The 27,469-nt window shown below is 45.7% G+C and overlaps 1 protein-coding gene across 2 annotated transcripts in view; it reads right to left on the minus strand.

Annotated features, from left to right (window-relative positions):
• The window catches only part of COLQ (collagen like tail subunit of asymmetric acetylcholinesterase), a 155,749-nt gene that overhangs the window by 48,578 nt on the left and 79,702 nt on the right, over nucleotides 1–27,469 (minus strand). For both annotated transcript variants that reach the window (XM_073550719.1, XM_073550718.1), the window contains exons 3-6: nucleotides 27,166–27,267; nucleotides 25,081–25,125; nucleotides 14,774–14,800; nucleotides 11,514–11,585 (exon numbers count right to left, since the gene is read on the minus strand). In XM_073550719.1, the coding sequence (XP_073406820.1) occupies nucleotides 11,514–11,585; nucleotides 14,774–14,800; nucleotides 25,081–25,125; nucleotides 27,166–27,267 (246 nt within the window). The remainder of the gene's footprint in view (nucleotides 1–11,513; nucleotides 11,586–14,773; nucleotides 14,801–25,080; nucleotides 25,126–27,165; nucleotides 27,268–27,469) is intronic.

Raw genomic sequence — 27,469 nt, forward strand, 5'->3', positions numbered from 1 at the left:
CCCTTGTCCATTCCATACTTAGTCACTTTTTCAATAAGGATGGTGAGAGATACTTTCTCAAGTGCTTTGCTGAAGTCAAGATATACTATATCTACAGCATTTCCCTGATCCACCCAGTCAGTGATTCTGTCATAGAAGGAAATTAATTTAGTCTGACATGACATATTAGGTACAAATGCATGCTGACTCTGGTTAATCACTTCATTCATTCTTAATATATTGTTATAAACGTTTTGTTATGCACATGTGTGAATTAGAACACAAAAAACTGAGAAAATGCAAATTGGACATAATTTCACACAAAACTCCAAAAATAGGCCAGACAAAATGTTGGCACCCTTAACTTAGCATTTGGTTGCACACCCTTTGGAATAAATAACTGCAATCACTCGCTTCCTATAATCATCAACAAGCTTCTAAAACCTCTCAACTGTAAGTTTGGATCACTCTTCTTTGGCAAACTGCTCCAGGTCCCTCATACTTGAAGGGCACCTTCTCACAACAGCAACTTCAAGAACTCTCAACAGGTGTTCAATGAGATTTAGATCCAGACTCATTGCTGGCCACTTCAGAACTCTCCAACACTTTGTTTCTATCCATTTCTGGGTGCTTCTTGAAGTATGTTGGGGTAATTGTCCTTCTGGAAGACCCATGATGTAGGAAGCAAAAAACCGCTTTCTGACACTGGGCACTACATTGCGACCCAAAATCCTTTGTTAATCTTAAGATTTCATTATGCACACAGTGAAGGCTCCTAGTGCCAGAGGCAGAAAAACAGCCCCAAAACATCTTTGAACCTCCACCATATTTGAATGTAGGTACTGTGTTCTTTTCTTTGTACGTCTCATTCCATTTTCAGTAAACAGTAGAATGATGTGCTTTATCAAACAGATCTATGTTGGTCTCATCTGTCCATGAGACGCTTATCCAGATGGATTTTGGCTCACTCATGAACATTTTGTCTAATTGTAGTTTAGCTTTTTTATGTCTCTGTGTCAGCAGTGGGGTCCTCCTGTGTCTCCTGCCATAGCTTTTCATTTTATTCAAATGTGCGCTGACACTGATGCAACTTGAGTCTGCAGGAGAGCTTGAATTTCTTTGGAACTCCTCTTACTTGCCACAGATGAATATGAATGAGAATCACACGCTTGAAACAAAGTTGTTTACCCACAATTTTGGAAAAGTGCCAACAATTTTGTTAGAAACATTTTTGGGGTTTTGTGTAAATACTTATGTCCCCAAAAAGAAAATTGAGAAAAGTATTCAAGCAGTGATACCTTTATTGGCTAACCAGAGAAATTATATTTGCAAGAAAGCTTTCAGGGCTCAAAAGGCCCCTTCATCAGGCTAGATTACAAGTGAATTACTGAGAAGAGACGGCAACATTTAAATAGAAATTACAACAGGACATGAGGTGATACAGGCCAAGGAAATCAAATTAAGGTTTTTGTTACACATGTAAATGAGGTGGCAGTGTTCTATTAGAGATCTGAAGACCTTCTTGTGGAGGTGTGAACTGTGTCCATGTAATGAATCCAGGTGTCAAATTCAGTCCTATTGTTAGAGATTGAAATATATTTATAAATTTATACTCCCAAATTTTTCTTTGTCACTATTAAAATGACCGTTCAATATTAGGACTTTTAGATCTGCCAAACTGTGTCCAGGTCTAGAGAAGTGTATTCCTACAGGTGTGTCCAGCTCATTTTTTATCGCATGTCTATGCAGAATCATCCTTGCTTAAAGTTTTTGTTTAGTTTCTCCTATGTATGTCCCTGGATTGCACCTTGTACATTGTATCATGCACACGACATTGGAGGATGTACATGAAAAATAGTCCATGATCTTATAGTGCTGATTTGTGTTGGGTATGGGAACTTTATATGCTGGTGATTAGAGATGAGCGACTTTGGTCGGATGAAACTGGTCCGACTAGGGCAAAAAAAGTCGGAGTTTCGTCCGAAACCCAACCCCAATGCAAATCAATGGGGAATAAAAGTCGGCAATGAGTGGATGATTATCATCCGCTCAATGCCGACTTTTATTTCCCATTGACTTGCATTGGGGTCGGGTTTCGGACAAAGCTCCGACTTTTTTGCCCTAGTCGGACCAGTTTCATCCGACTCAAATTTTGTTTCATGAAACCCGATCCAACCAAAGTCGCTCAACTCTTATTGGTGATATGTGGGTGCAGGTCTTGCATTTCTTACTGTTAGAGGGGACTGTGCCTGTCTCTGATGGTGATGCGAGGGCACTTCTGACAAGGATATTCCTTAGGTTGGGAGGCTGTTTGTAGGAGAGCAGTGGCCGTTCTGGGAATATTGCTTTCAGTCTGTGGTCTCTATGGAATATGGGTTGGAGGTCAGCGCCAATTTTCCTTAAAATGTTCATGTGAGGGTTGTACGTGACCACAAGCGGCACACTGTTGTTATCCTCCTTCTGTTTGTAATCCAGGAGGCTGCTTCTTGGGATCTTTGTAGCTCTGTGGATCTGTTCATCAATTACAAGTGGATGTAATGCATATCCATCATGGATTTGAGTCAGTGATACTGGCAGATTCCCCTGAGCCTTGAGGCGCAGGAGAAATCCGCATTTATCACCCCCTTTGGACTGTATGAGTCCACAGTCATGCCCTTCAGCATGAAAAATGCCCCTGCCACTTTCCAGCGGATGGCCAACCACCTGCTCCAGGGACTAGAGGAGTACGCCGTGGCGTACTTGGATGGCATTGCCATCTTCAGTTCCGCTTGGGAGGAACACCTTCAGCATCTCCAGGAGGTGCTCAAGCGTCTTCACCAGGCAGGCCTGACTATCAAGCTGGGAAAGTGCCAGATGGGCATGAGTGAGGTCCACTTCCTGGGGCACCGGGTAGGCGGGGGTTCCAGGAGTCCGGAGCCAGAGAAAGTGGATGCAATCGTGTCGTGGCCCACCCCAGGACCAAGAAACAGGTGAAGTCCTTCTTGGGCACTGCAGGGTACTATAGGCAGTTCATACAGGACTACAGCGCCCTTGCAAAACCCTTGACCGACCTCACCAAGCAGAGGCTACCCCAAACAGTCAACTGGACAGATGACTGTGAGGCAGCGTTCCGAGCTTTGAAAACAGTCCTGTGCAACTCTCCAGTGTTGAAAGCAGTCGACAGCAGTCGCCTGTTTCTGGTACAGACTGAAGCCAGCGAGTTTGGCCTCGGTGCTGTGCTCAGCCAGGTCGACTCGGGGAACCAGGAGCACCCCGTGTTGTACCTGAGCTGGAAACTCTTGCCGAGGGAAATGGCATACTCCACCATCAAGAAGGAGTGACTGGCCATGGTGTGGGCACTGCAACGTTTGCAGCCCTACCTGTACGGGTGCACCTTCATTGTGGTAACAGACCACAACCCTCTGAGCTGGCTGCACACAGTGTCCGGAACCATCAGAAGGTTGCTCGGCTGGAGCCTTCCCCTTCAACAGCACGACTTTACTGTACAACACAAAAAGGGCAGCGAGCATGGTAATGCCGATAGGTTGTCCTGCCGGGGCGAACCCGCTGAGGTGCACATGGCGGATTACCGTCAGGTTATGCCTCCGTAGCACCCTCTTAAAGGGGGAGGTGTAATGTTAAGTGAGAGTTGTCTTCTAGAACACTCTAGAATCTTCCATTCTCCTACACACAGATGAGAAATCTGCCTGTCACAGCTGAAACCCCCCTCCTTCCTCAGCCACAGATCTGTGTCTGCATCTGAAATAGGACACTGGACACTTCCTCTGCAAGCGGATTCTTCTCTCTTCCCTTCCCCCCTGCAAGAGATTTTAATTAAGCTGAGTAAAAGAAAGTCTTTGTTTGAAGCCATGAGGCCAATTCAGTTTTTGGGAAATATTAAAAGAAGTCTAGTGCGGACTCCGGTGGCATTTCTGTGATGTGCGCTGATCCGGCTTCCCTACGATGGCTCTTGCGAAGTTCTAGCAACCCCAGAAACTGAGATCTGGATTACTCCCAAACGGTGTAACGGAACTACTGTATGTTTGGCTTTTAATTATTGTATTCAACAAACCAAGAAGAATGATTCTGTTAGACGTCGGGTTCCTGACTCTGCACAACAGGAATCCAGAGCCAGACATCCGACGGTCTCCCATTTTCCTCCGACCGCTCCGGGTGTTGCTCAGCAATCATGGCGAGCCAGGTCTGCTGCTCAGTCTCGTTCTGACAGCCTGGATGTTGCTGCCACCTCTGGTGCAGCAATGGTGGTGCAACCTGCTTTGCAGGGAACCACTCTAGAGGCTAAGTCCTCATGCCGTGCTACTGGGCATGCCCGCAAGGTGACCTCTCACTGGAGAGCAGGGGTCACATGTTCAGGTCCTGTGTCGGATCTGATTGGTTCTTTCCAGGGCACTGGAAGGTCCCGGAAGCGCATGGCTATAAAAAGCCCGCATGGCGGCTCGGCCATGCGCTAGTGTAGCATATTATGCTGTGTGTGTATGGTGATGGATGCATGGACTGGTGACTGACTCATTTGAAACCCCTTCCCTCGGTTAATACGAATGGTGACAGATTGTTGGGTAGTCAGCTCCAGATTGTGGCAAGCTACACGCCACTGTGCCTCCTGCACTGCACACTAGTGTCCGACGGTGCTCGGTCATTCCGGCGCCGTCGTTCAGCGGCCATAGTTATTGCCGCGCTGCGGTAGCAGCCTCCTTGGCGGAACAGAACCGCTCTTAGCGCTCGGGTGACGTTAACCCGAGCGCAGTACTTCACCTTTTGGTGCATCCGCCATTACTCAGCAGCGGTCTTGTCACCTACCGCACGGTGGACCCCGGGCGGCGAACGCACCTCCTATTATTTATATCTGGTGCGTTCCGTCGACCCTAACATTACACTAGCGCCAGGGTCTGGCTAGTAATGGCGGATGAACAGCGACTGCTGCAGTACATCTGGCAGCTGCAGGGCAGGTTGGTGGCTCTCGAGCGTTCAGCCTCAGCTGCGGATGTTACTGCAGTCGCTGTTCAGGCAGCCACAGAGGCTGTCTCCCGTGTGACCACAGCCATCCCTGCCCCGACTTTGTCCCACCTCCAGCTGCCCGAAAAGTTCTCGGGTGATAGTGCTGCTTGTAGGGGTTTCGTAAGCCAGTGCTCTATACAGCTGGAGCTGCTGGCCGCCCGATTCCCCTCTGAGCGGGCTAAAGTGGGATTTATTATTTCCCTTCTGTCGGGCAGGGCTTTGGAGTGGGCCACACCGCTGTGGGAGCGTGGTGATCATGTGGTGCAGTGTGTCTCGCGGTTCTTAGACACTCTGAAACAGGTCTTCCTGGGACCACGAGTCACCCATGACACCGCGCTCCGGCTGCTGGCATTGTCCCAGGGCTCTTCCATGGTCAGTCACTTCGCCATCCAGTTCAGGACGCTGGCCTCAGAATTAGAGTGGCCAGATAAGGTCCTCATTCCGGCATTCTGGAGAGGTTTGGCTGGCCATGTGAAGGACGTTCTGGCCACCAGGGAGATTCCCGCTACACTGGAGGAGCTTATCACTGTCTCCACCTGAATAGATCTTCGCTTCACCGAGCGAGGGTTGGAGCGGGACCAGTGTAGGCAGAGGTTTAGGTTGGCACCTTGTTTTTCTAAACCTCTGGAATCTTCCGATCGGGCGTCCGAGCGTCAGGGGGCTTCCCGTGAGGGATCCAGGCTCCGGTCCGCTCGAGCTCCTGTGAGCTGTCATATTTGTCGGCAGTCTGGTCACCTTGCCAACCGGTGCCCACAGCAGCAGGGAGAACGCTCGCGCCTAGTGGCCGTAGGAGGCGGCGCACTAGAGTCAGCGACGTTTTCCTCCAAGCTGTCCTTTAAGGGGGCTCTTGGGTTTGATTCTTCCACTCTGGCGGTGGAGGTTTGCGTGGATTCCGGGGCGGAGGGCAATTTTATGTCGTCAGCCTTCGCCCAACGGCACGCTATACCCCTGGTTATGATGTCTACACCAGTCACCGTCAGAGTGGTGAACGGCGCCACTCTACCCTCACAGATAACTCACCAGACCGTCCCCTTGGTACTCTCAGTGGCTCCGTCTCATCAGGAGATGATATCCCTCCTCGTCATGCCCGAGGGTATTGACCAGGTACTTCTAGGGGTTCCCTGGCTGCGGTATCACTCCCCCCATATAGAGTGGTCCTCAGGTAGGATTATTGGGTGGAGTAAATCTTGTGAGGGTAGATGTCTGAGGGAGTGCGTTCAGGTTGCCTCCACCGAGGTTCCCGCTGATCTCTCCTTGCTCCCCAAACACTATCGACAGTATGCAGACGTGTTCTCCAAAAAGGCGGCGGAGACCCTTCCACCGCATCGCCCCTATGACTGTCCTATTGACCTCTTGCCTGGTGCTGAGCCCCCCCGGGGTCGAGTCTATCCCCTATCTCTCCCGGAGACTGAGGCCATGTCTCAATACATCAGGGAGAATCTGGCAAGAGGATTCATTAGGAAGTCAGTGTCACCAGCGGGGGCGGGATTCTTCTTCGTCCAGAAGAAGAGTAGGGAACTACGTCCTTGCATTGATTACAGGGGTCTTAACGCCATCACCGTTAAGAATAAGTATCCTCTGCCCCTGATATCAGAACTGTTTGATAGGCTACGAGGAGCGAGGGTATTTTCCAAACTTGATCTGCGGGGGGCTTACAACCTGATTCGCATCCGTGATGGGGATGAATGGAAGATGGCATTTAACACCAGAGACGGGCACTATGAATACCTGGTGATGCCCTTCGGCCTCTGTAATGCCCCGGCCGTCTTCCAAGACTTTGTGAACGATATCTTCCGGGATATGCTTACCACCTCGGTTGTAGTCTATCTGGATGATATTCTCATCTACTCTCCAGAAATTGACTGCCACCGGAGAGAGGTTTGCAAAGTTTTCGATCGCCTGCGGGCGAACTCCCTCTATGCCAAGTTGGAGAAGTGTGTGTTTGAGCAGGAGTCCTTGCCTTTCCTGGGCTATATCATCTCCGCCCAGGGATTGGCCATGGATCCTGCCAAGCTACAGGCAGTGATGGATTGGCAGGAACCTCATTCTCTCAAAGCGGTGCAGCGCTTTATGGGGTTCATAAATTATTATCGCCAATTCATTCCCCACTTCTCGACTTTGGTAGCACCCTTGGTAGCCCTCACCAATTTCAGCAGGTCTTCTTCTGGATCGGTCTATTCGCCATCTCGGCAAGAACTGGCCCAAGCTGATCGTGAGGTGAGGATGTTGCTGCCTTTGGGTAAGCTTAGCTGCCTCTAGAAATGTGTTTTAATTTTTTTTTCTCTTGTACAGACATCGAACACGACCAGTGAAGGTGAAGTGCAGGAGCAGTCTGAGCGGGAGCAGTCTAAGCGGGAGCAGCGTATCCAAGTCGTGGCGAGGAGACGCAATGTTAGTATATAGTCTTTCCTTTTTTTTTTTTCTGTCTTTATTTTCATCTTCTTCTATCTTTTTCATTCTCCAAAATTATAAAGATTCTAATTTTTTTTTTTCTAGGTTCCACAACAGGATGACGAAGTGTACATCGACAACGAGCACCTGATCCGCCGTGTTGAGGAGCGTATCCCGTTGTAGGACAGCCATGACCAGCAGTGCAAAGACACAGTGGTGACCCGGCAGCTCTGGAATGAGGTGGCCGCAGCGATGATGGATGGCTGGGACAGCGCCTCTCCAACTTCAAAAAGGGCGTTCAGTAAGTATAAAGATGCTCTGTGATACCGCATTGATTTTTGGTCTAGATGGTGCTTGTGTGTTTGTGGCAAGATACAGTATATTCTTGCATCAAACACACCAATGCCTTCTGGAAAACAGTGATTGCTTTGTGCATTGAACTGCTGTCTTGAAGCTGCATTGATTTATGTTCCTGATGGTACAGGTGTGTTTGTGGCAAGATATATTCTTGCATCAATCACACCAATGCCTTCTGGAAAACAGTGATTCCTTTGTGTATTGAACTGCTGTCTTGAAGATGCATTGATTTTTGGTCCAGATGGTGCTGGTGTGTTTGTGGCAAGATATATTCTTGCATCAAACACACCAATGCCTTCTGGAAAACAGTGATTGCTTTTTGTATTGAACTGCTGTCTTGAAGCGGCATTGATTTATGTTCCTGATGGTACAAGTGTGTTTGTGGCAAGAAATATTCTTTGTGGCGCCAATCCTGGAGCACACGTGGGGCCTCTATTCACCCGCTATGTATCTTAGGCGGTTGTGATGGTTTGACGCTGAGGGCGGCTACTATTTACGGTATCATGTGGAGATATTTGGGCTATCACTACCTTCTCATATGTGATTTGCCCACCTGATAATGGGTGGGGCTGATTTGTGGCTTTGTATCATGGGGGTTATTTAAATCCACTCATTCTTGACCACCGGTACTACCATGCATCATCTGGGTATCATATATGGATATGACGTTTATTGATTCCTTCTGATGAACCGCTACAGGCGGGGAAACGCGTCGGGGTTGACCTACACATGATAAGTGACTTTGTTTATTATATTATGATTCAGAGTATACCCTTGAGAGGGGTTAGTTTGTATTATCTGTCCATTGGACATATCAGTTTGTCACATATGATCATGATGTGGAGGTATTAGATTTTTTATCGTTTATAGTATCCTGGGGTCCTACTTTAGCCTTAGGCAACTCTAATGTTCATTGCTATAATATCAGATGGGCATACCTACACATGACAAGCAATTTATTGGTTAATGTACCCCTATGTGGGGGTTCTATTGGGACAATATCAATTGTTTGAGGTTTTGCTTGAGCTTAGGGCATTCTGAAGTTTCATTTCTGCAGATTATTGTTTTCCCTCCTGTCTGAATAGGGACTGGTAGGGGAGTGAGGGATAGTCCACGTTGAGTGGGGGCGCCAACTCTCGTTTTTAGGGTGCCAACCTCCATGGCTAGGAAGGTATCAGTGAGCCTTATAGTAGGGCTATGTAGCATCCCAGCCTAGGTCTGGTTAATTTTGGCATTGACCATTTTTTCACTGGGATAGGTGTTTTTTAATGTATTAAATAAATAATTCGTTTTAAGGGATTTATATGTTCGCACTATTTCTGATTCCTATGAGATATATATTTCATACGTTCGACCTAAGATATATTCTACCACTGACTCGCTACACCTCCCTACCGACTTCTGCTGCATACCATTGCACGGCCACCTGCATTCCCAGCGAAGCCGGACACCACTACACCACCCCAAGTCTGAGTGCTGCTGGACACTCCTCAGCCACCACCACTATGGCAAGCGCTGCTCCTGTATGGAGCACCACCACCGCCACAGCACCACCTGCTTGGAGCAAAACCACCACAGAACCTGCTTGGGCCACCGACACCACCAGTCAACATCAAAGGAGCACAGCCAGCACTCCTCATCAAAGGAGCACCGCCAGCACTCCTCATCAAAGGAGCACCGCCAGCACTCCTCATCAAAGGAGCACCGCCAGCACTCCTCATCAAAGGAGCACCGCCAGCACTCCTCATCAATGGAGCACCGCCAGCACTCCTCATCAATGGAGCACCGCCAGCACTCCTCATCAAAGGAGCACCGCCAGCACTCCTCATCAATGGAGCACCACCAGCACTCTTCATCCAAAGAGCACCGCCACCAATTCTCCTCCTCTGAGTCCCACCAGAACTTCTGCTCAGATGACTGACACGCAGCCTCCTTCTAGGAGCACCGACACGACTACATCTACTTCTTTGAGCACCAACACGATTTCGTCTGGTATGACATCCACCGCCGCCACTTCTATGAGCACCAACACAACTTTGTCCCCTTCTAGGAGCTCCGCTACTGCCACTTCTAGGAGCACCGCCACCACAGAGCAGCAGAGTGGTGACCCGCATTCGATATTTTACAGGTCAACGCCACGGTCCACCATCTCCAAGCGGTCGAGCAAAGGAGGTCACACGGTGGAAGTCGGTCCAGGCAGGATACTCCTGCGCCAAAGAAAAGAAAAAAAAAAAACTTTGTTCGTCCATCCACCCTCTTCTCCTAATGTGTCTCAACCTGCCTCCATGTCCATTCCAGAGCTACCTTCCCCAAGTACTTTCGTCGCCCCTTCTCCTAGAACCCCTTCCTCAACCTCCAGCCGTTCCTCGTCTCTCCAGACCCCCAAAGTATCCCAATCTTCCCCCAAACGTCATTCCTAATAAAATCTTTTTTTTTTCTGTTGTAAAAATAAATGTGCAATTCTGCTTTCAAAATATTTGGATTGGTTACTGTGTTAATCGCTGACTACACACACTGCGCCATACACACACTGTGCCGTACACTTAGCGTTTTTGCCACCAGATAGCTCCATTACTGAGACATGTTTCTTGTGTCAGTCTTGGAGATTCTTGTGTCAGTCTTGGAGATATGTGTTGTCAAAACAACCAATCTATATGACTTGTCTTTTCCACAGCAGTCTCTACATTCTTGTAATATTGCACAGACTGGATCCAGCAGGGTTCCCCAACTCCAGTCCTCAAGGGCCACCAACAGCTTGGCAGATCTAAAAGTCCTAATATTGAACGGTCATTTTAATAGTGACAGACAAAGAAAAATTTGGGAGTATAAATTTATAAATATGTTTCAATCTCTAACAATAGGACTAAATTTGACACCTGGATTCATGACTCATTACATGGACACAGTTCGCACCTCCACAAGAAGGTCTTCAGATCTCTAATAGAACACTGCCACCTCATTTACATGTGTAACAAAAACCTTAATTTGATTTCCTTGGCCTGTATCATCTCATGTCCTGTTGTAATTTCTATTTAAATGTTGCTGTCTTTTCTCAGTAATTCACTTGTAATCTAGCCTGATGAAGGAGCCTTTTGAGCCCTGAAAGCTTGCTTGCAAATATAATTTCTCTGGTTAGCCAATAAAGGTATCACTGCTTGAATACTTTTCTCAATTTTCTTTTTGGGGACATAAGTATTTACACAAAACCCCAAAAATGTTTCTAACAAAATTGTTGGCACTTTTCCAAAATTGTGGGTAAACAATTGATGGTAATTAAAGGTATCACTGCTTGAATACTTTTCTCAATTTTTTTGGGGGGACATAAGTGTTTACATCTATTTTTCTGGCTAACACGGTACTACAATATTATTGGGGTTTTGTGTGAAATTATGTCCAATTTGCCTTTTTTCTGTTTTGCTTAGTTTTTTTTTTTTAGTGTTGTTCTAATACAACAAAGGAAATGAACATGTGCCCAACAAAACGTGTAATTGCAGTAATTTTCTAGGAGAAATACTTCTGCCATGACTGTAGTATAGAGTATCATTTAAAGTTCATATGCTTATTTATTGCTCTTATATAATGAACTGTGAGTAATAAACTAGAAATAAATACAGTGTGGAAATAATAAGATTTTTAAGCACAAAAATACATGTGCATTGAAAAATAATGATTTTACTAGAATAATTTTTATTAATAACTATAGTTAATTTCATGGCGCAAACTTTTCACAAAATTCTTTCTCTAGCAACATAGATCTAAATGCATACATATTATATTTGCAAAACACAAACCTTTTGTCCTATTGGTCCTTGTGGTCCTATAGGGCCTGGCATACCTGGGACACCAGGAGGACCAGTCCTGCCCTAGAAGTTAAAAATTGCACATGTAAAATATACGCTCTGAGCCAAGCCACTCTACAAGTTAACATGTTGCTGTCCAGGATTAGAAAAACATGGCTGCTTTGTTGTTGTATTAAGACAAACATATATCACTAGTTTCAGCATTACATTTGCTCTGATATATTCCCTTTAAAGACACTTTAAAAAGGTTGGCCACTACTTTTTATTGTTGGCCTATTCTTAGGATTAGCCATCAATATTTGATTGTTAGGATTTCGACATCCATCTCTCCCGCTGTTGCAGGCATCAGCTGGAAATTCTTGGATCCTGCTAGAACACAGTGGCTCCATCATTTCCAAAGTGACTGCGGCTGGCTACTGCAATCCGCTCTCCATTCAAAAGAATATGGGGGGTGGCTATGCAGTATCCGATTATGGCCATTATAGATTTGACAAAGCTGCTTAGTTCTGGAGTCAAGCTTGAGCTGCAGGTAGCAGCCAGGTACCACTCCTAGGCAGTTTCCGGTACTGCAGCTGTTGACCCCAGGTGTTAGGTGCGCAGACACGGATACAGACTTAGGTTCCGTTCAGACTACTAGGTTCTGGATCCTTTAGCAGGACAGATACTGACAGGGACTATTAGGATCAGGTTCCTCTGCAGATTGGTTACGGACACGGAGTCTCAGACAGGGCTAATTCTGAGACTGGTTTTAGCAATCCTGATACACAGAATACTTTGATAGGCAAACGATCAAACACACAAGCCTTGGATACTGATTCAGGTACTGGGCGCAAAGAGACCAGGGGACGGGGTTCAGGCACTGGCCGCACACGGACCAGGGGATGAGGTTAAGGCACTGAGTGCACTAGGAAGAGGGACTAATGGTTCAGGTCTTGGCCACGCAAGGACCAGGGACTACGTGTTCACGGCTGGCCAAGCAAGGACCAGGGACTTTGGTTTCAGGACTGGCCATGCAAGGACCAGGGACTCAGGTTCAGGACACCAGCCACCCCAGGACCAGTAAACCTAACAACTCACTAATTACACCACTACCACACTAACGAAACTCGTTGCTTAGGAACCTCGCTATTGGGGAGGGTGCCTTTTAAACAAGATGCCTCCCAGCTATTGGCAGAGGGCATGTTATCAGGTGCGAGCAGTGGCCCTTTAAGAACAGAGCAGCGCACACTAGGCATGTTACCGGGAAAGGAAGCAGGGAGTACATGGAGAGACATGCCACGCTGTAAGGAGCGGAGTATGTCGGCATCCCTACCATGCAGGAGCGCTTACATTAACGTTACAAGCTTTTATTACTTCTCCTCTATCTGGATCTCTTATTTTCTAAGACCTACATCTTTCTACATAGGTCAGATAAATATTTTTATTCTGGCTCTTAATCATGTTTTTTTATGCAACAATAACAAAGTCAGCCATACTTATCCCTGCTGCTCCAGCGACGGCTCTCTGCTGCTGCTTTAATGATATGACTGCAGCGTTGACATCACAACTTCAGCGAATCACCGCACTCTTCATTGATGCCGATGTTGATGGCATGAGACCTCTGAGCTCAAAGATTGGCTATAGCTGTTGCATCCTTCAGTCATGTGATCACCGCTACAGCTATATTAACAAAGGCCGAGGCAGCGGCAGAGACTCAGCGCCGGAGTGGAAAGGGATAGGAATGGATGAATTTTGTATTTTTACAAACTTCATAATAAAAAAATGTAAAACCAGAAAACTCCTTTAACTATATACCAATGATATTTGTGTTAAAGCAATCTCATCTTTGAGTTTTCCCCTTGCTGAAGATCAGCAGAGATCACATAGTGTTGTCCTATTCAGTGAAAGTAGTTACCATCCAGTTTATAAATAACACTTTCTTACTTCTGCTTCTAAATCTGAGCACTTCCGACAGAGACAGGATGTATATGATGTTGCAGACCATGTGAGGACCTAAGATATTTGTAGCTTGCTAGCATGGTATCTACTATATGAGCATCCAAACTCCAAACTGGTATAGCCTGTACAAAGTATATTTATGATGCACTCATCTGACTGCCGGCACATCCCACACTAAGTGTACTTAATAGAATTGGGGTTACTGATAGAATAAAAATAGCAGAAAGTTGATTTATTGATAGAGACAAATAACTATTTTATTTCAAAACCACACAGAGACTCCCTGGAGATACATATATCAACTCTATTAAAAAAAGTGTATTATTTTAAATTCCATTTTTACACAGAATCTGGCGTCAGCGGTTGACGCCTTTAGTATCCTCCATGTGCCTTTCCTGTTACCCGCTGCTCTAGAATCTATCTAAAACTTCAATGCACAACACATTTTTATTATGACTCTGGAGGGGGAAGGCTGATGAGGCAATGCATGTGAACGGAAGTCTGAACACAACTTAATGGGAACCTGTCAAGTTTAAAATATCTGATCTGCAGGCGGGATGTTAAAGAGCATGAAGAACTGATCAGATTCATATACATTTTGTATGGGAAATCTTTCAGTAAACCTTTCATTTTATTCACTGAAATCTCTTGCGACTATATGTATATAAGTCCAGTGGGCGGTCCTAGTTAATGTTTGACAGTTTTTCCTGTCTGACTGTACATGCAGAGATAGGACCTCCCACTGGAATCCTATGCTTACAAACACCAGGGATTTCAAGGAATAAATTACAAGTTATACAATGTGACACACTCCCTCTAAGACCGGTGCAGACGACTATATTATTGGTCAGAGTGCAATCCGACAAAAAATCAGCTCGCACTTAGATCAATGTTATGCTATGGGGCCGTGCACATGTCCAATTTTTTCCCTCGGGCAGAGCCGGTCCAAGGAAAAGAAATCGTTGCACGACCAAGTTTGATCTGATATTCTGATCGCACTTGGCCATGCAAGTTACCGTAATGAGTGCATGGAAACCATCGCACTGTACTCGGATGACATCTGAGTTCAGTCCAATTTCCACAGACTGACAGAATGGAGAAGACGGAAAAATGTTTTTCTCCATCTTCTCCACATCCTAGAGAAAGCATCACACTATGATCATACTCTGATCAAATTCTGATCAAAATGTCATTAGTATAATTGATCCAATTTTCTTGGATGACAAAAAAAATATGCTTGTCTGCACCTGGCCCCGGTATGAACCATAACCTCCGCTTCCAATCTAAACTTCAAAAATAAAAACTAACTTTACCTTTCTTCCTGGCCTACCAATTTCACCCTGTAAAACGGAAAAGGGTTAGGATTAGTGACAATACAAAAAAATGTTTTCAGATGCAGAGACTGTGGAAAATAAAAACCATACATTTTTGGGGTTTACACCTCCCACTTCACCAGCCCCTCGAACTACCCCCTCGCTCAGACGTAGTAGACTGCATCTGAATGCTCGCCTCCTGTAGGTGAACACTCCCGAAAAAAGTCCATGGCAAAGCTCACGTTCGCTCTGCCGTCACCATTAGAGTCTATGGCTCCATCGGCGCACATATCCGGACCCCGTTTTGTGGAGGATTTCAGACGTATACCCCGACAGGGACACAGACCCCAGTGTGAAAGCACCTTAATTGATTTTAGTCATTTAATAACAGTTGGTGTCCACAAGATTGCGTAGAACGCATTGTATTTCTTTGGACCGCTGTAATTCTTTAGTTAATGACAATCAGTGGTTCTACATAAATACAAAACTAATGTGTAATGTGTAAAACTAATCTAAGAGTGTTAGTGTAAAAATGAAAAATGTTGGTCTGCACGTCAAAGTCAACATCTTAGGCTGGTTTCACATTTGCGTTTTTTTTTCGCGGTAATTTAGCGCTAAATAGCGCATGCGTTTTTTTTTCCTATACTTTGCATGGGATGAGCTTATGTGCGCATACACATGCGTTTGTACGCGTTTTACCGCGCATGCGTTTTTTTGCGGTATGCGCTCGGGCGCACAAAATGCAACTTGTTGCATTTTTTGTGCGTCCGATTTGCCTCAAAAAAACGCATGCGCGCGCAATGCGTTTTTTTACAGCAAGACACCCATTATAAGTCTATGGTGAGCATATGTGCGCATTGGCATGCTTATGTATGCGTTTTTTTGCACATGCGTTTTTTTTTTTACCATTAGTTTAGACAATGGAATTTAGGGGTTTGGGTAAAGTTAGGGTTAGTTAAGGGGGTTTAGGGTTAGGGTTAGGGTCAGGGTTAGGGTTAGGGTTAGGGTCAGGGTTAGGGTTAAGTATGGTTTGGTTAAGGGTTAGGGTCAGGGTTAGGGTTAGGGTTAGGGTCAGGGTTAGGGTCAAGTATGGTTTGGTTAAGGGTTAGGGTCAGGGTTAGGGTTAGGGTTAAGGTTAGGGTCAGGGTTAGGGTTAAGTATGGTTTGGTTAAGGGTTAGGGTCAGGGTTAGGGTTAGGGTCAGGGTTAGGGTTAAGTATGGTTTGGTTAAGGGTTAGGGTCAGGGTTAGGGTTAGGGTTAAGGTTAAGTATGGTTTGGTTAAGGGTTAGGGTCAGGGTTAGGGTTAAGTATGGTTTGGTTAAGGGTTAGGGTTAGGGTCAGGGTTAGGGTTAAGTATGGTTTGGTTAAGGGTTAGGGTTAGGGTTAAGTATGGTTTGGTTAAGGGTTAGGGTCAGGGTTAGGGTTAAGGTTAAGTATGGTTTGGTTAAGGGTTAGGGTCAGGGTTAGGGTTAAGTATGGTTTGGTTAAGGGTTAGGGTTAGGGTCAGGGTTAGGGTTAGGGTTAGGGTCAGGGTTAGGGTTAGGGTTAGGGTTAAGGTTAAGTATGGTTTGGTTAAGGGTTAGGGTTAGGGTCAGGGTTAGGGTTAGGGTTAGGGTCAGGGTTAGGGTCAGGGTTAGGGTTAGGGTCAGGGTTAGGGTTAGGGTCAGGGTCAGGGTTAGGGTTAAGTATGGTTTGGTTAAGGGTTAGGGTTAGGGTCAGGGTTAGTGTCAGGGTTAGGGTTAGGGTCAGGGTTAGGGTTAGGGTTAAGTATGGTTTGGTTAAGGGTTAGGGTTAGGGTCAGGGTTAGGGTCAGGGTCAGGGTCAGGGTTAGGGTTAGGGTCAGGGTTAGGGTTAGGGTTAGGGTTAGGGTCAGGGTCAGGGTTAGGGTTAAGTATGGTTTGGTTAAGGGTTAGGGTTAGGGTTAGGGTCAGGGTTAGGGTTAGGGTTAGGAAAGTCATGGTTTGGGTTAGTGTGAGTGGCCACCTAATGTTGGAAAAAAACGCAAACGCGGTAAAAACGCACTAAAAACGCTTAAAAACGCTGCGTTTTTTTCATGCATGCTCATAAAAATGCTTGAAAAAAACGCAGCAGTTGTATGCTTTTGTATGCGTTTTTCAATGCGTTTTTTTGCGGGAAAAACGCGCTGCAAAAAAAAGCAAGTGTGAAACAGGCCTTAGGCAGAGCATATATCATATAGTACTAGTCAAAAGTTTGGACACACCGGTTCCTGCAATGATTTTCCTTGTTCTTATTGTAGATTCAAACTAAAAGCAACAAAACCATGAAGGATCGCATATGGAAACAAGGAGGTAAGAAACGTGTGAATCAGTTCCAACTGTTTGTTAAGTCTTGGATTCTTCAAACCCTTCTACTCTGAGGACAGCTGTTCACCCCCTTGGCATTCTCTTAAGCAGCTTCATGAGATAGTCACCTGGAATGGCTTTCAGTGAACAGGTTAGCCCCATCACGAGTTCATTTGTGAAATCACGGCCTTCAGAAACATTGTGAACATCAGGTGCATTTTGCAGAGGCAGTGTTGGCACACATTTCAATATAGTGCTGAGCACTATTGAACTACTATTCTAAGCAAGAATATGGCAAGAACTACTGAACTAAATAAAGAGAGACAACAGTACATCTTTATTTTAAGACAGGAATGTCAGTCAATCCTGAAAATTGCTAGAACCTTAAAAGTATCCTCCAGTAGAGACAGGAAAACCATACATCGCTATGATGAAACTAGCTCTCTTGAGGACCACCCCAGGAAAGGAAGACCAAGGGATACATCTGCTGCTGACGATAAGTTCATCAGTTTCCAGTCTCAAAAACTGCAAACTGAGAGCAACTCAGATAACAGCCATCATAATTGATGCACAGACATCAAGTAGCAGGCACAGCTCAACATCAACTGTCGAGAGGAGACTGCAAAATGTATCTTTTATGGTCGAATTGCTGCAGAGAAGCCACTACTGAGTACTGCAAACAAGAAGAGACTGGATTAGGCCAAGCAACACAAGGGCTGGATATTAGATCAGTGGAAATATGTACTATGGTCCATCGAATCAAAATTTGAGATTTTTGCTACCAACTCCCATTTCTTCGTGAGATTAAGTAAAGGTGAGCAGATGGTTTCTACATGTGTGGTACTCACCGTGAATCATGGAGAGAGAGATGTGATGGAGTGGGGGTGCTGTACTGATGACAATGTTTGTGATTTATTCCAAATTCAAGGCATACTAACACAGCATGGCCACCAATATTCTGCAACAATATGTCACCTATCTTTTTTGCACTTATTGGAACAGTCATTTGTGTTGCAACAGGACAATGACCTAAAACATACCTCCAGGCTATGTAAGGGCTATGTGACCAAGGAGAAGAGTGATACTGCTGTGATGGATGACATGGTCTCCAGAATCACCTGACCACAAACCAACTGACATGATTTGGAATGAGTTGGACTGCAGAATGAAAGCAAGGCAGCCAAGAAGTGCTCAGCACCTCAGGGACCTCCTTCACGAACATTGGGAAGCCAGTGATGAAGCTGCTTAAAATAATGCCAAGGGGGTTTAAAGCTGTCTTCAGAATAAAAGGGGTGCACTTTGAGGAATTTAAGGTTTAAAACATATACTGGTTTGTTTCACACATGTTTGTTTTCTACTTGTTTCCATATGTTACTCCTACAAAAACCACGGAGCTTCAATCCAAAAAATGTGAAAAGGTTTTTATTATAATCAATGTAATCTAAAAGCAAATCACATATAATACAGACAAAAGACAAAATTGTTCATACAGGGCTCATATGTGGTAACCACAAAATCACACCAAATGGCAGAATGGAAAAAGAAATGTATATATATCACCTAAAAAGAGTGACCAATATGATGATACCACCAAATACATTTCAAATAAAGTGCATAGTGCAAATTATTCAGTCAAAATGAAAAAAGCAAACTGCATCACTCAAAAATCACAGCGTCCTATAGAGTGTAAATCACCAATGAATCATAAAACAACAGACGCTGCAAAGGATTATATGCTAAAAATCTTACCCATTAGTATCTGCTGGTGGACGTGGCACAAAAGCAATAGAGGCTTTTGTATATATTTTTAGTATATAATCCTTTGCAGCGTCTGTTGTTTTATGATTCATTGGTGATTTACACTCTATAGGACGCTGTGATTTTTGAGTGATGCAGTTTGCTTTATTCATTTTGACTGAATAATTTGCACTATGCACTTTATTTGAAATGTATTTGGTGGTATCATCATATTGGTCACTCTTTTTAGGTGATATATATACATTTCTTTTTCCATTCTGCCATTTGGTGTGATTTTGTGGTTACCACATATGAGCCCTGTATGAACAATTTTGTCTTTTGTCTGTATTATATGTGATTGCTTTTAGATTACATTGATAATAATGAAAACCTTTTCACATTTTTTGGATTGAAGCTCCATGGTTTTTGTAGGAGTAAGATTGTTGGAGTGTCCGTATTACATTATGTCCTTTATTATGGCATACTGACCTTTATAGGGAATGGATAGGTATCAGTGGATTTTGTTCTTAAGTTGTTTCCATATGTGTAGTTTGGATGTCTTTACTCTGAATCTACAATGTGTACATTCCGAAAAGAACAAGAAACAATTACATGAACAGGTGCGTCCAAACTTTTGACTGTTACTGCATCTATTTTGTACATCATCACCACCTCTAGAGTTTTTTGCACTCTCTCTGCATCCATAAGTTGAAGGAGCTTGCAACCTTGAAAATGAACATAATACACAAAGTTCCTAATGTGGCGCCCCTGAGGGTTCAGTCACCACAGAGGTACTGCACCTCCTCCTGAGGTGTGGTGCCCCACCATTCAAGTAAGGTGAAGACACCTGACCACACTCCAACACCTGCATCCCACACAACATAGTAGTGTAGTAAAGCACCCTTTGGTGGCTCCCTGCTTGGAACACGAAGCGTGTTGGGAGGCGGGTGAAGTTTAGTTAGCATCAAAAGAGCGGCAAGCGTTTAGGATTTAGTCAGTCTGACAGAGTCAGAGGAAGAGTGAAGATCTCCTGAGTGGGATGGATGAAGGAAGTGCTGCAGCCGACCTCAGTGACCTGAGTCCGCTGGCACAGGAAAGGAGCATTGATAGAAAGCCTGACTCTCTCCATAAGAAAGAAGGATTAGTACGGAACGTAAGGAGAGGAGGACTAAGGATTAGGGTTAGAGCAGAACCCTTCCCAAGTTCACAGCGCAAGGCCGGGGTCCGGTCCCCGAGGTTGTATGGATCCTAATGGTCCTGCGACAGACACCGAAGGAATAGAAGTTGTCACCACTTTATTCCCACACAAGACTTGGGGGCACAACAGCAACGAGAGTGAGCCGGGACTAGGTAGCAAGGAGTCCCCGAAGCAGGCTACAGCTTTCTGCCGTACAAGTAGAGTTCTAAGAACATCTGACAGGAGGAACTCCAGTGTAACTCAGTACTGAGAGTACTTCACTATAGGCGCAAAAGGGAGACGTTCAGAAAAGGCACATACTGTATGTTGGCGAAGTATTGGAACGGAGTACTTCATCTTGCCTGGAGGTTGGCTGAGCCCCTGACCTGGAGGACACGGCACGGATGCGGGCACCTGTATGCTGAACAGATTGTGAGTAAAGCTTTTGAACTACATGGCCTGGTGTCCTCCGCTTATTCATGCGCCAACCTACTCAGCACCGCTACATCTCTGTGCTTAACACTGCACCATTACGCTCTCCTCACTAGCGCTTCATCTACTCTGCCCTGGGACTACAGCCCTACCTGTGGAGGGCCACACCATCATTGCTGCACCACACCATCTGTCCCAGAGGATCTGTCTGCAGCGTCGGCTTAACATCTTCATTGCCGAACACCACAGGTGGTGTCACGAATCATTCACTCTTAAACTTTATTCCATCACATTCCCCTTTTACAAAGGACGCCCAGGGCCACGGACCGGGTCACAGCTACCATGACATCTCCCATTGAAACCAACGGGCTCGGTACCGAGTACCCCGCCACCCTGGGTGCGAGGGCGATCCATTTTTGGCGTCACGAACAGGATGACGAAGCCCGGTGCCACCGGGTTCTGTGTGCCTGAGTTTATTGGACTTAAACATTGCTGAGAATGTGCAGAATAACCAAATTGATAGACTGTAAAATGGACTCTCAAAATGGCCGCCGGCACGGTGAAGAAGGGCGTGACAACATGGGTGGTCCTAAGAAAAGACCGCGAACTGTCCTGGGCCTCCCCTGCATGAACTTCTATGCAACTGCAACATGGCCCACCCCCCGAGGGGTTCGGATACTGGCTTGGTATGGAGGAGTAGGAAGAAGACGCCGCCCACAGAACCAGGGTCGAGAGCCGGTGTTGGGGAAAGAGGCCAGGAAGGAGGAAGAAAGCTAGGAGAGCACCATGATGGAAGAAGGAGGGAGGCCCGAAGAGCGCGAGGAGGTTGAGCTGAACCTCCCCGGCGCATTGGCTGAAGGCTCCCATCTGACTTCCAAAATGAACCGCCAGCAGCAGGAGGACGAGATTGCCCAGCTGACACACCGCCTGCGGCTGAGACAGGAGGCGCTCTGGGTTATGAACTAGCTGCACGCCCGGGAGGGGCCTACACCATCGGCACCTCCAGCACTGGTATCCTCGCCATCGGTACCCGCCGCCGTTGCCATATCACCAGTACCTTCACCCGCGGTACCTGTCGCTGCTGCGCCAGATTCTCCCCAGGCAGCACTAGTGGAATCTACGGCCGCTGCCCTGTCACCGGCGGTGCCTGTCTCCATCTCCACGCTGCAGCCACCGTTGAGTGCGGCCTGTCATGAGGAGTTCCCGGAGGGCCTGGAGGCTGAAGCGAAGGAAGTTGAACTCCTGCCTGGACCTGAAGCAGCTGCGCAGGTCCCACCAGAGGGCCCTGCGGACCCGGAGCCGCCATCTGCTCCACCGCCGCCTCCGACAGCTGATTGGACTATCCCGGTGGACGTTCCAGCTATTGACCGCCACCTGATGCCTGCACCCGAGCCTAGACACCACCGGGAAGCTCCAGGTATGACCGCCACCCCCGCCAACAGATTAACCCCTGAGTTTTCGTGCACTGCGGCCGGCATGCTCGATCTCCACATGGGACAATTGGAAGAGCTATGCTCTCAATTTAGAGACTCTAAGCTGACTGCGATGGGGAAGTGGAAGAAGTCCCTGTTGAGAAGAGTAAGGCTCGAGCAGGCACGACCCATATGGCATTTGTTGATTTCAGCAGAGGAGCCTGACCAGCTGGTGGGTGTTACTATACATCATGGGTTTCCCCATCCAGAGATTCAGAACCCTCGCATTTCACCCTATCAGCGCCCACAGACATTGGTGCCACAAGATGTTAGGCCAAAAACCAAGACAGCAGCACTGCTAACTGTGGTACCACCTGAAACTGACGAACGACATCAACTGGTACCAGCTGCAACTCCTACAGAATCACTGGCAACACAGATATCACCAGTAGCAGCTGAAGTGTTACCCCCGAAGGCAGCAGTTACTCCCGTTGCCATTCTATCTACACAGGCAGATACCAACCTCACTTCTTGGGAGAAGGAATACCTGCAATTTGTGGACAATCAGCAAGGAGAGGATGCCCTTCAGTTCTCCTTTGGAAGCAGCACAAGCAACCAGCTTCCACCACCCCAGGAGGAGACCACCAATAGAGAAACAATCCCCAAATAACTAAACTGTTACCCAGGAGGGTATAGACACTGTTATGCCTTCTTCATTTTGTTCATCATGTTGTTTTTCTTTGATTCCAGTTTTCTTTTTGTTTGCTTAGTTGCGTTAGCAGCCCTTTTATATTTGAACTGCAGAGATCATGGACAATGAGTGATCCAGAACTGTCCTGTAAATAGTTGCACCTCTTAAGGTGCCTTCTCTTGGTTTTACGTAGGTCTTTTATGGATAAGGACTACCTCACCTGGAGCATGGCTCCCACCTAAAGGACACTGCAAGAAATCCCGGCTGGGAGCGGTGCCCAGCACTTACAAGAATTATTGAAGTTTTGATGTGAAGTATTTTAAAATGTGCCTTATGAAAGTATTAATAGTTAGAGAACAGCTTTTATATAGAATTTAATTGATAGTAATAACTATTGAGAATGTTTTAATAAAGAGATGAAGGATTTGAATAAAGATAAAGATTTGAAAATGCAGGTGACGAGCCAGGCATCAGCAGTTGTCACCTAGGGTCTAGAAGTAAGAGTAACAAAGTGAAAAAAAATGTGTTACTGATAATACTTGAACTGGTCACTTTGAATTAGGTACTATATTTTGACATAGATAGTTAGTTAAAATGTTTGTAACCTTCAAGAGTGAGTGTCTCCCACATTGGGAAGTTTAGATAAGTATTGTTCATTCAGCATTCAAAAAAATTTTTTGTATGTTCCTTATTTGTTTCATCTTTGTTTCACTTGCAGCCCGAGGATGTGCTGTGTTCAACGGGGGGGTTTGTGGTTCCCCTGAGGGTTCAGTCGCCACAGAGGTACTTCACCTCCTCCTGAGGTGTGGTGCCCCACCATTCAGGTAAGGTGGAGACACCTGACCACACTCCAACACCTGCATCCCACACAACATAGTAGTGTAGCAAAGCACCCTTTGGTAGCTCCCTGCTTGGAACATGAAGCGTGCTGGGAGGCGGGTGGAGTTTAGTTAGCATCAAAAGAGCGGCAAGAGTTTAGGATTTAGTCAGTCTGACAGAGTCAGAGGAAGAGTGAAGATCCCCTGAGTGGGATGGATGAAGGAAGTGCTGCAGCCGACCTCAGTGACCTGGGTCCGCTGGCACAGGAAAGGAGCATTGATAGAAAGCCTGACTCTCTCCATAAGAAAGAATGATTAGTATGGAACATAAGGAGAGGAGGACTAAGGATTAGGGTTAGAGCAGAACCCTTCTCAAGTTCACAGCGCAAGGCCGGGGTCCGGTCCCCGAGGTTGTATGATACTAATGGTCCTGCGACAGACACCGGAGGAATAGAAGTTGTCACCACTTTATTCCCACACAAGACTTGGGGGCACAACAGCAACGATAGTGAGCCGGGACTAGGTAGCAAGGAGTCTCCGAAGCAGGCTACAGCTTTCTGCCGTACAAGTAGAGTTCTAAGAACATCTGAAAGGGGAAATCCAGTGTAACTCAGTACTGAGAGTACTTCACTATAGGCGCAAAAGGGAGACGTTCAGAAAAGGCACATATGTTGGTGGAGTGTTGGAACGGAGTACTTCATACTTGCCTGGAGGTTGGCTGAGCCCCTGACCTGGAGGACACGGCACGGATGCGGGCACCTGTATGCTGAACAGATTGTGAGTAAAGCTTTTGCACTACATGGCCTGGTGTCCTCCGCTTATTCCTGCACCAACCTACTCAGCACCGCTACATCTCTGTGCTTAACACTGCACCATTACGCTCTCCTCACTAGCGCTTCATCTACACCTCCCTGGGACTACAGCCATACCTGTGGAGGGCCACACCATCATTGCTGCACCACACCATCTGTCCCAGAGGATCTGTCTGCAGCGTCGGCTTAACATCTTCATTGCCGAACACCACAGGTGGCGTCACGAATCATTCACTCTTAAACTTTATTCCATCACATTCCTCTTTTACAATGGACGCCCAGGGCCACGGACCGGGTCACAGCTACGTGACATCTTCCATTGAAATCAACGGGCTCGGTACCGAGTACCCCGCCGCCCTGGGTGCGAGGGCGATCCACTAACAAGAATGTGCACCAACATTTCCGCTTCTATGTGCAAAGCCACATTGAATTTTAAAAGAGAAAATGTGTATTAAATATAAAACCTCAAGTCACAAGTATATAACCACAACTTACACACAAGTCTTGCCTTAGTGCCAGTGATATAGATTTTATCCTAGTGCTAGGGCTATGTAACATTCCTGGACACAATAGTATTGATATGTACCACCATAAGGGCTCCCAAGACACTGTCTATGGAGCAACGACCAAACTTATTACAGTTTTTACCAGTCAATACATTTTACTTCTACATATATTAAAGAAAGTAAAACATAACTATGGGTCACAATATACTACCCACACGGAGATCATCTTAATATGGTTTTTGGAATAAAGGAAGAGCCTGCATTACATATACACAAGCGTGTTTCACCAAGTGGCACAGACTGTAGACTGGCACTGGTACTTGGATTAAAGAGGTCACACAGCATCAATAAATAAAACAGCTGAATAATTCAGTACAACAGTACGTAGCTGTCAGAAGAAAAGGCATGCAGCAACATACTTTTTCTCCTTTTGGTCCAGCCATCCCTGGAGAACCTGGAAGCCCCTAGTAAAGAGAATAGAAGTAAGTGTTACACATAGAAGATATTAAAAGTCTCTTTTGAAGGTATACTACAATATAATTTAAAGTTTTTACCTTATGCACAGTTAATGACATTGGGGAGATCTTGGAACTTAAAAGGATATACAATTTACAAAAAACAACACCTATTCCGTAGGTAATTGTGGTTCGTGTGGGTCCCACTGCTGGGGACCTGATCAATTATCCTCATCACTCCCATAGAATTTACTTACTGAAGCCATCTCCTCCTGGCTTCGATCCCACCCTATCTGTTCAAGGAGGGATGGGAGCCAGAAGTCTCCCTGCTCCGTGATCAATGGAGATCTCGGCAGTGGGACCCATACTCATCTGACAATTCTTCCCTGCCCAATAAATAAGTGACACATTTTGGAGACTGGAATATCTGTTAATGTTTACAAATTTATTTCATTAGTGACTATATGACCATTTCATCTGTTGCTCCCTCCAGTTAAATGCCCAAATGGATACTCATAAGTACTCATAAATTAAGCAGCCCTGTAGGTACATCATGTGTCTGCCACTCCTAGCATGGTGGCTCAGTGGACCGCTGGGGTCCAGGATTCAAATCCCACCAAGGACAACATCTGCAAGGAGTTTGTATGTTCTCCCCGTGTTTCCGTGGGTTTCCTCCAGGTTCTCCAGTTTCTGTCCATACTACATAGACATACTGATAGGGAATTTAGATTGTGAGCCCCATCGGGGACAGTGATGATGTCTATAAAGTTCTGCAGGATATGATGGCGGAATATAAGCAATGCATAATAAATAAATAAACTGTTTAGATGTCGCCCTTCTCTACAGTACCAAATGTCAGACTTGTTATTTTTGTCAGAGACACCGCACTGCACTTGCTCATAGAGCCAGTGCGCGTGTCCTGAGAACAGAAGCAGTGCTAAAAGATACCTGGGGAGCAGGGCAGCAGAGGTGACCAGGCGTGCTTCAGGCTAATAGTGTCAGGATCCAGTCAGTGCTGGAAAGTAAAGATGCATAGGACCTGCGGACACTGAAACTGAATAGTCTGCACGGGACCTATGGTCATGTGACTGCAAGGGGGCGGGGCTTAGCGTCCTGTATTCAGATAGGACAGGACACCATACAAACAACTCAGAGTCAGGCAAAACAGAGGTCACAGCAGTACGGGCAAACGAGGTACAGAGGGACAAACAGACGGGTAGTCAGACAGAGCCAAAGGTCATACACAAGAGGGCGACGTGGTACCAAGGGGACGAGCAGAGAGGAGTCGGGTCACAAGCAGAGAGTCATACACGAGAGGTAGCGCAGTACAAGAGGGTCAGGCAGAACTCGTAACAGGGACAGAACCAGATCACAACCGAACAAGCAAGCAAGATATCAGGCACAAGGCACACGTATACAAGAGGTCACTTAACTCAGCCGAGGGCAGGAGTATAACTGACACCGGACCCAGGTCCAGTGAGCACTAAATAGCCTCCTGCTGCCAGAGAGAGGCAGCACAATTAACCCATAGTCTAACCAGGACGGGTCAAAGCGAAATCCCGTCCTGGATCATGACAATTTTATGGGAAGGTGAGTGCCATTCATTGAAATATTGTCTACCCCTTTACATGGAGAATTGTAAAATTACACTTTAATTTATTTTATTTATTTTTATTTAGTTTAAGAAATTCAGCACCATGGACAAGTCATCTTAACTGTGAGAACAATGATGATGTAACAAATAATAAGTAGGATAATATGCCTAATAATATAAAATAAAGAACATAATGCATAAAATGAGCCTTTGATATGAAAAACATCTAAAAGTCAATGTGTCACACCAAGAGAAGTCTATTTGCTGTACTTTGATTTCTACATTAAATATCCACACAAAAATAAACAACAATAATAATTATATCTTTAAAAATGTTCATATGAATTGTCAGATTTGTAAACAATGCTACTCATTTTGTTGGTAAGTGTGTTAGCTGTTACTTAGGAGATAACAAAACAAAATCATTTGCATTTCAAATCCTGAAATATACGTACCTGAGGTCCTGGAGGTCCTTCGGGCCCAGGTGGGCCTGGTACACATAAAGGTATTGTGGGATTTAAATCCATAGGTGAGTTTGTGTAGTCCAGGTCATACATCTTGAAAAAAAACATAAAATCATATATCTTTAGCTGATTTTCTGTTAAATTTTAAATTTACAACAAATCATTTAACCTTTGATCAAACAGTCGGCACATCATATGTTCAAAGTGATACTCTCTACTTGTTTCCTAAGATCCTCCTTATAATGCACAAATTCCCATGTCTTGACTTTCTGATGATCATACATAATTTGATCAA

Source organism: Dendrobates tinctorius, unplaced genomic scaffold (genome assembly GCF_039654945.1).
Source record: "Dendrobates tinctorius isolate UK_male_01 unplaced genomic scaffold, ASM3965494v1 ptg000167l, whole genome shotgun sequence".
In the NCBI taxonomy this organism is placed as follows: Eukaryota; Metazoa; Chordata; class Amphibia; order Anura; family Dendrobatidae; genus Dendrobates; species Dendrobates tinctorius.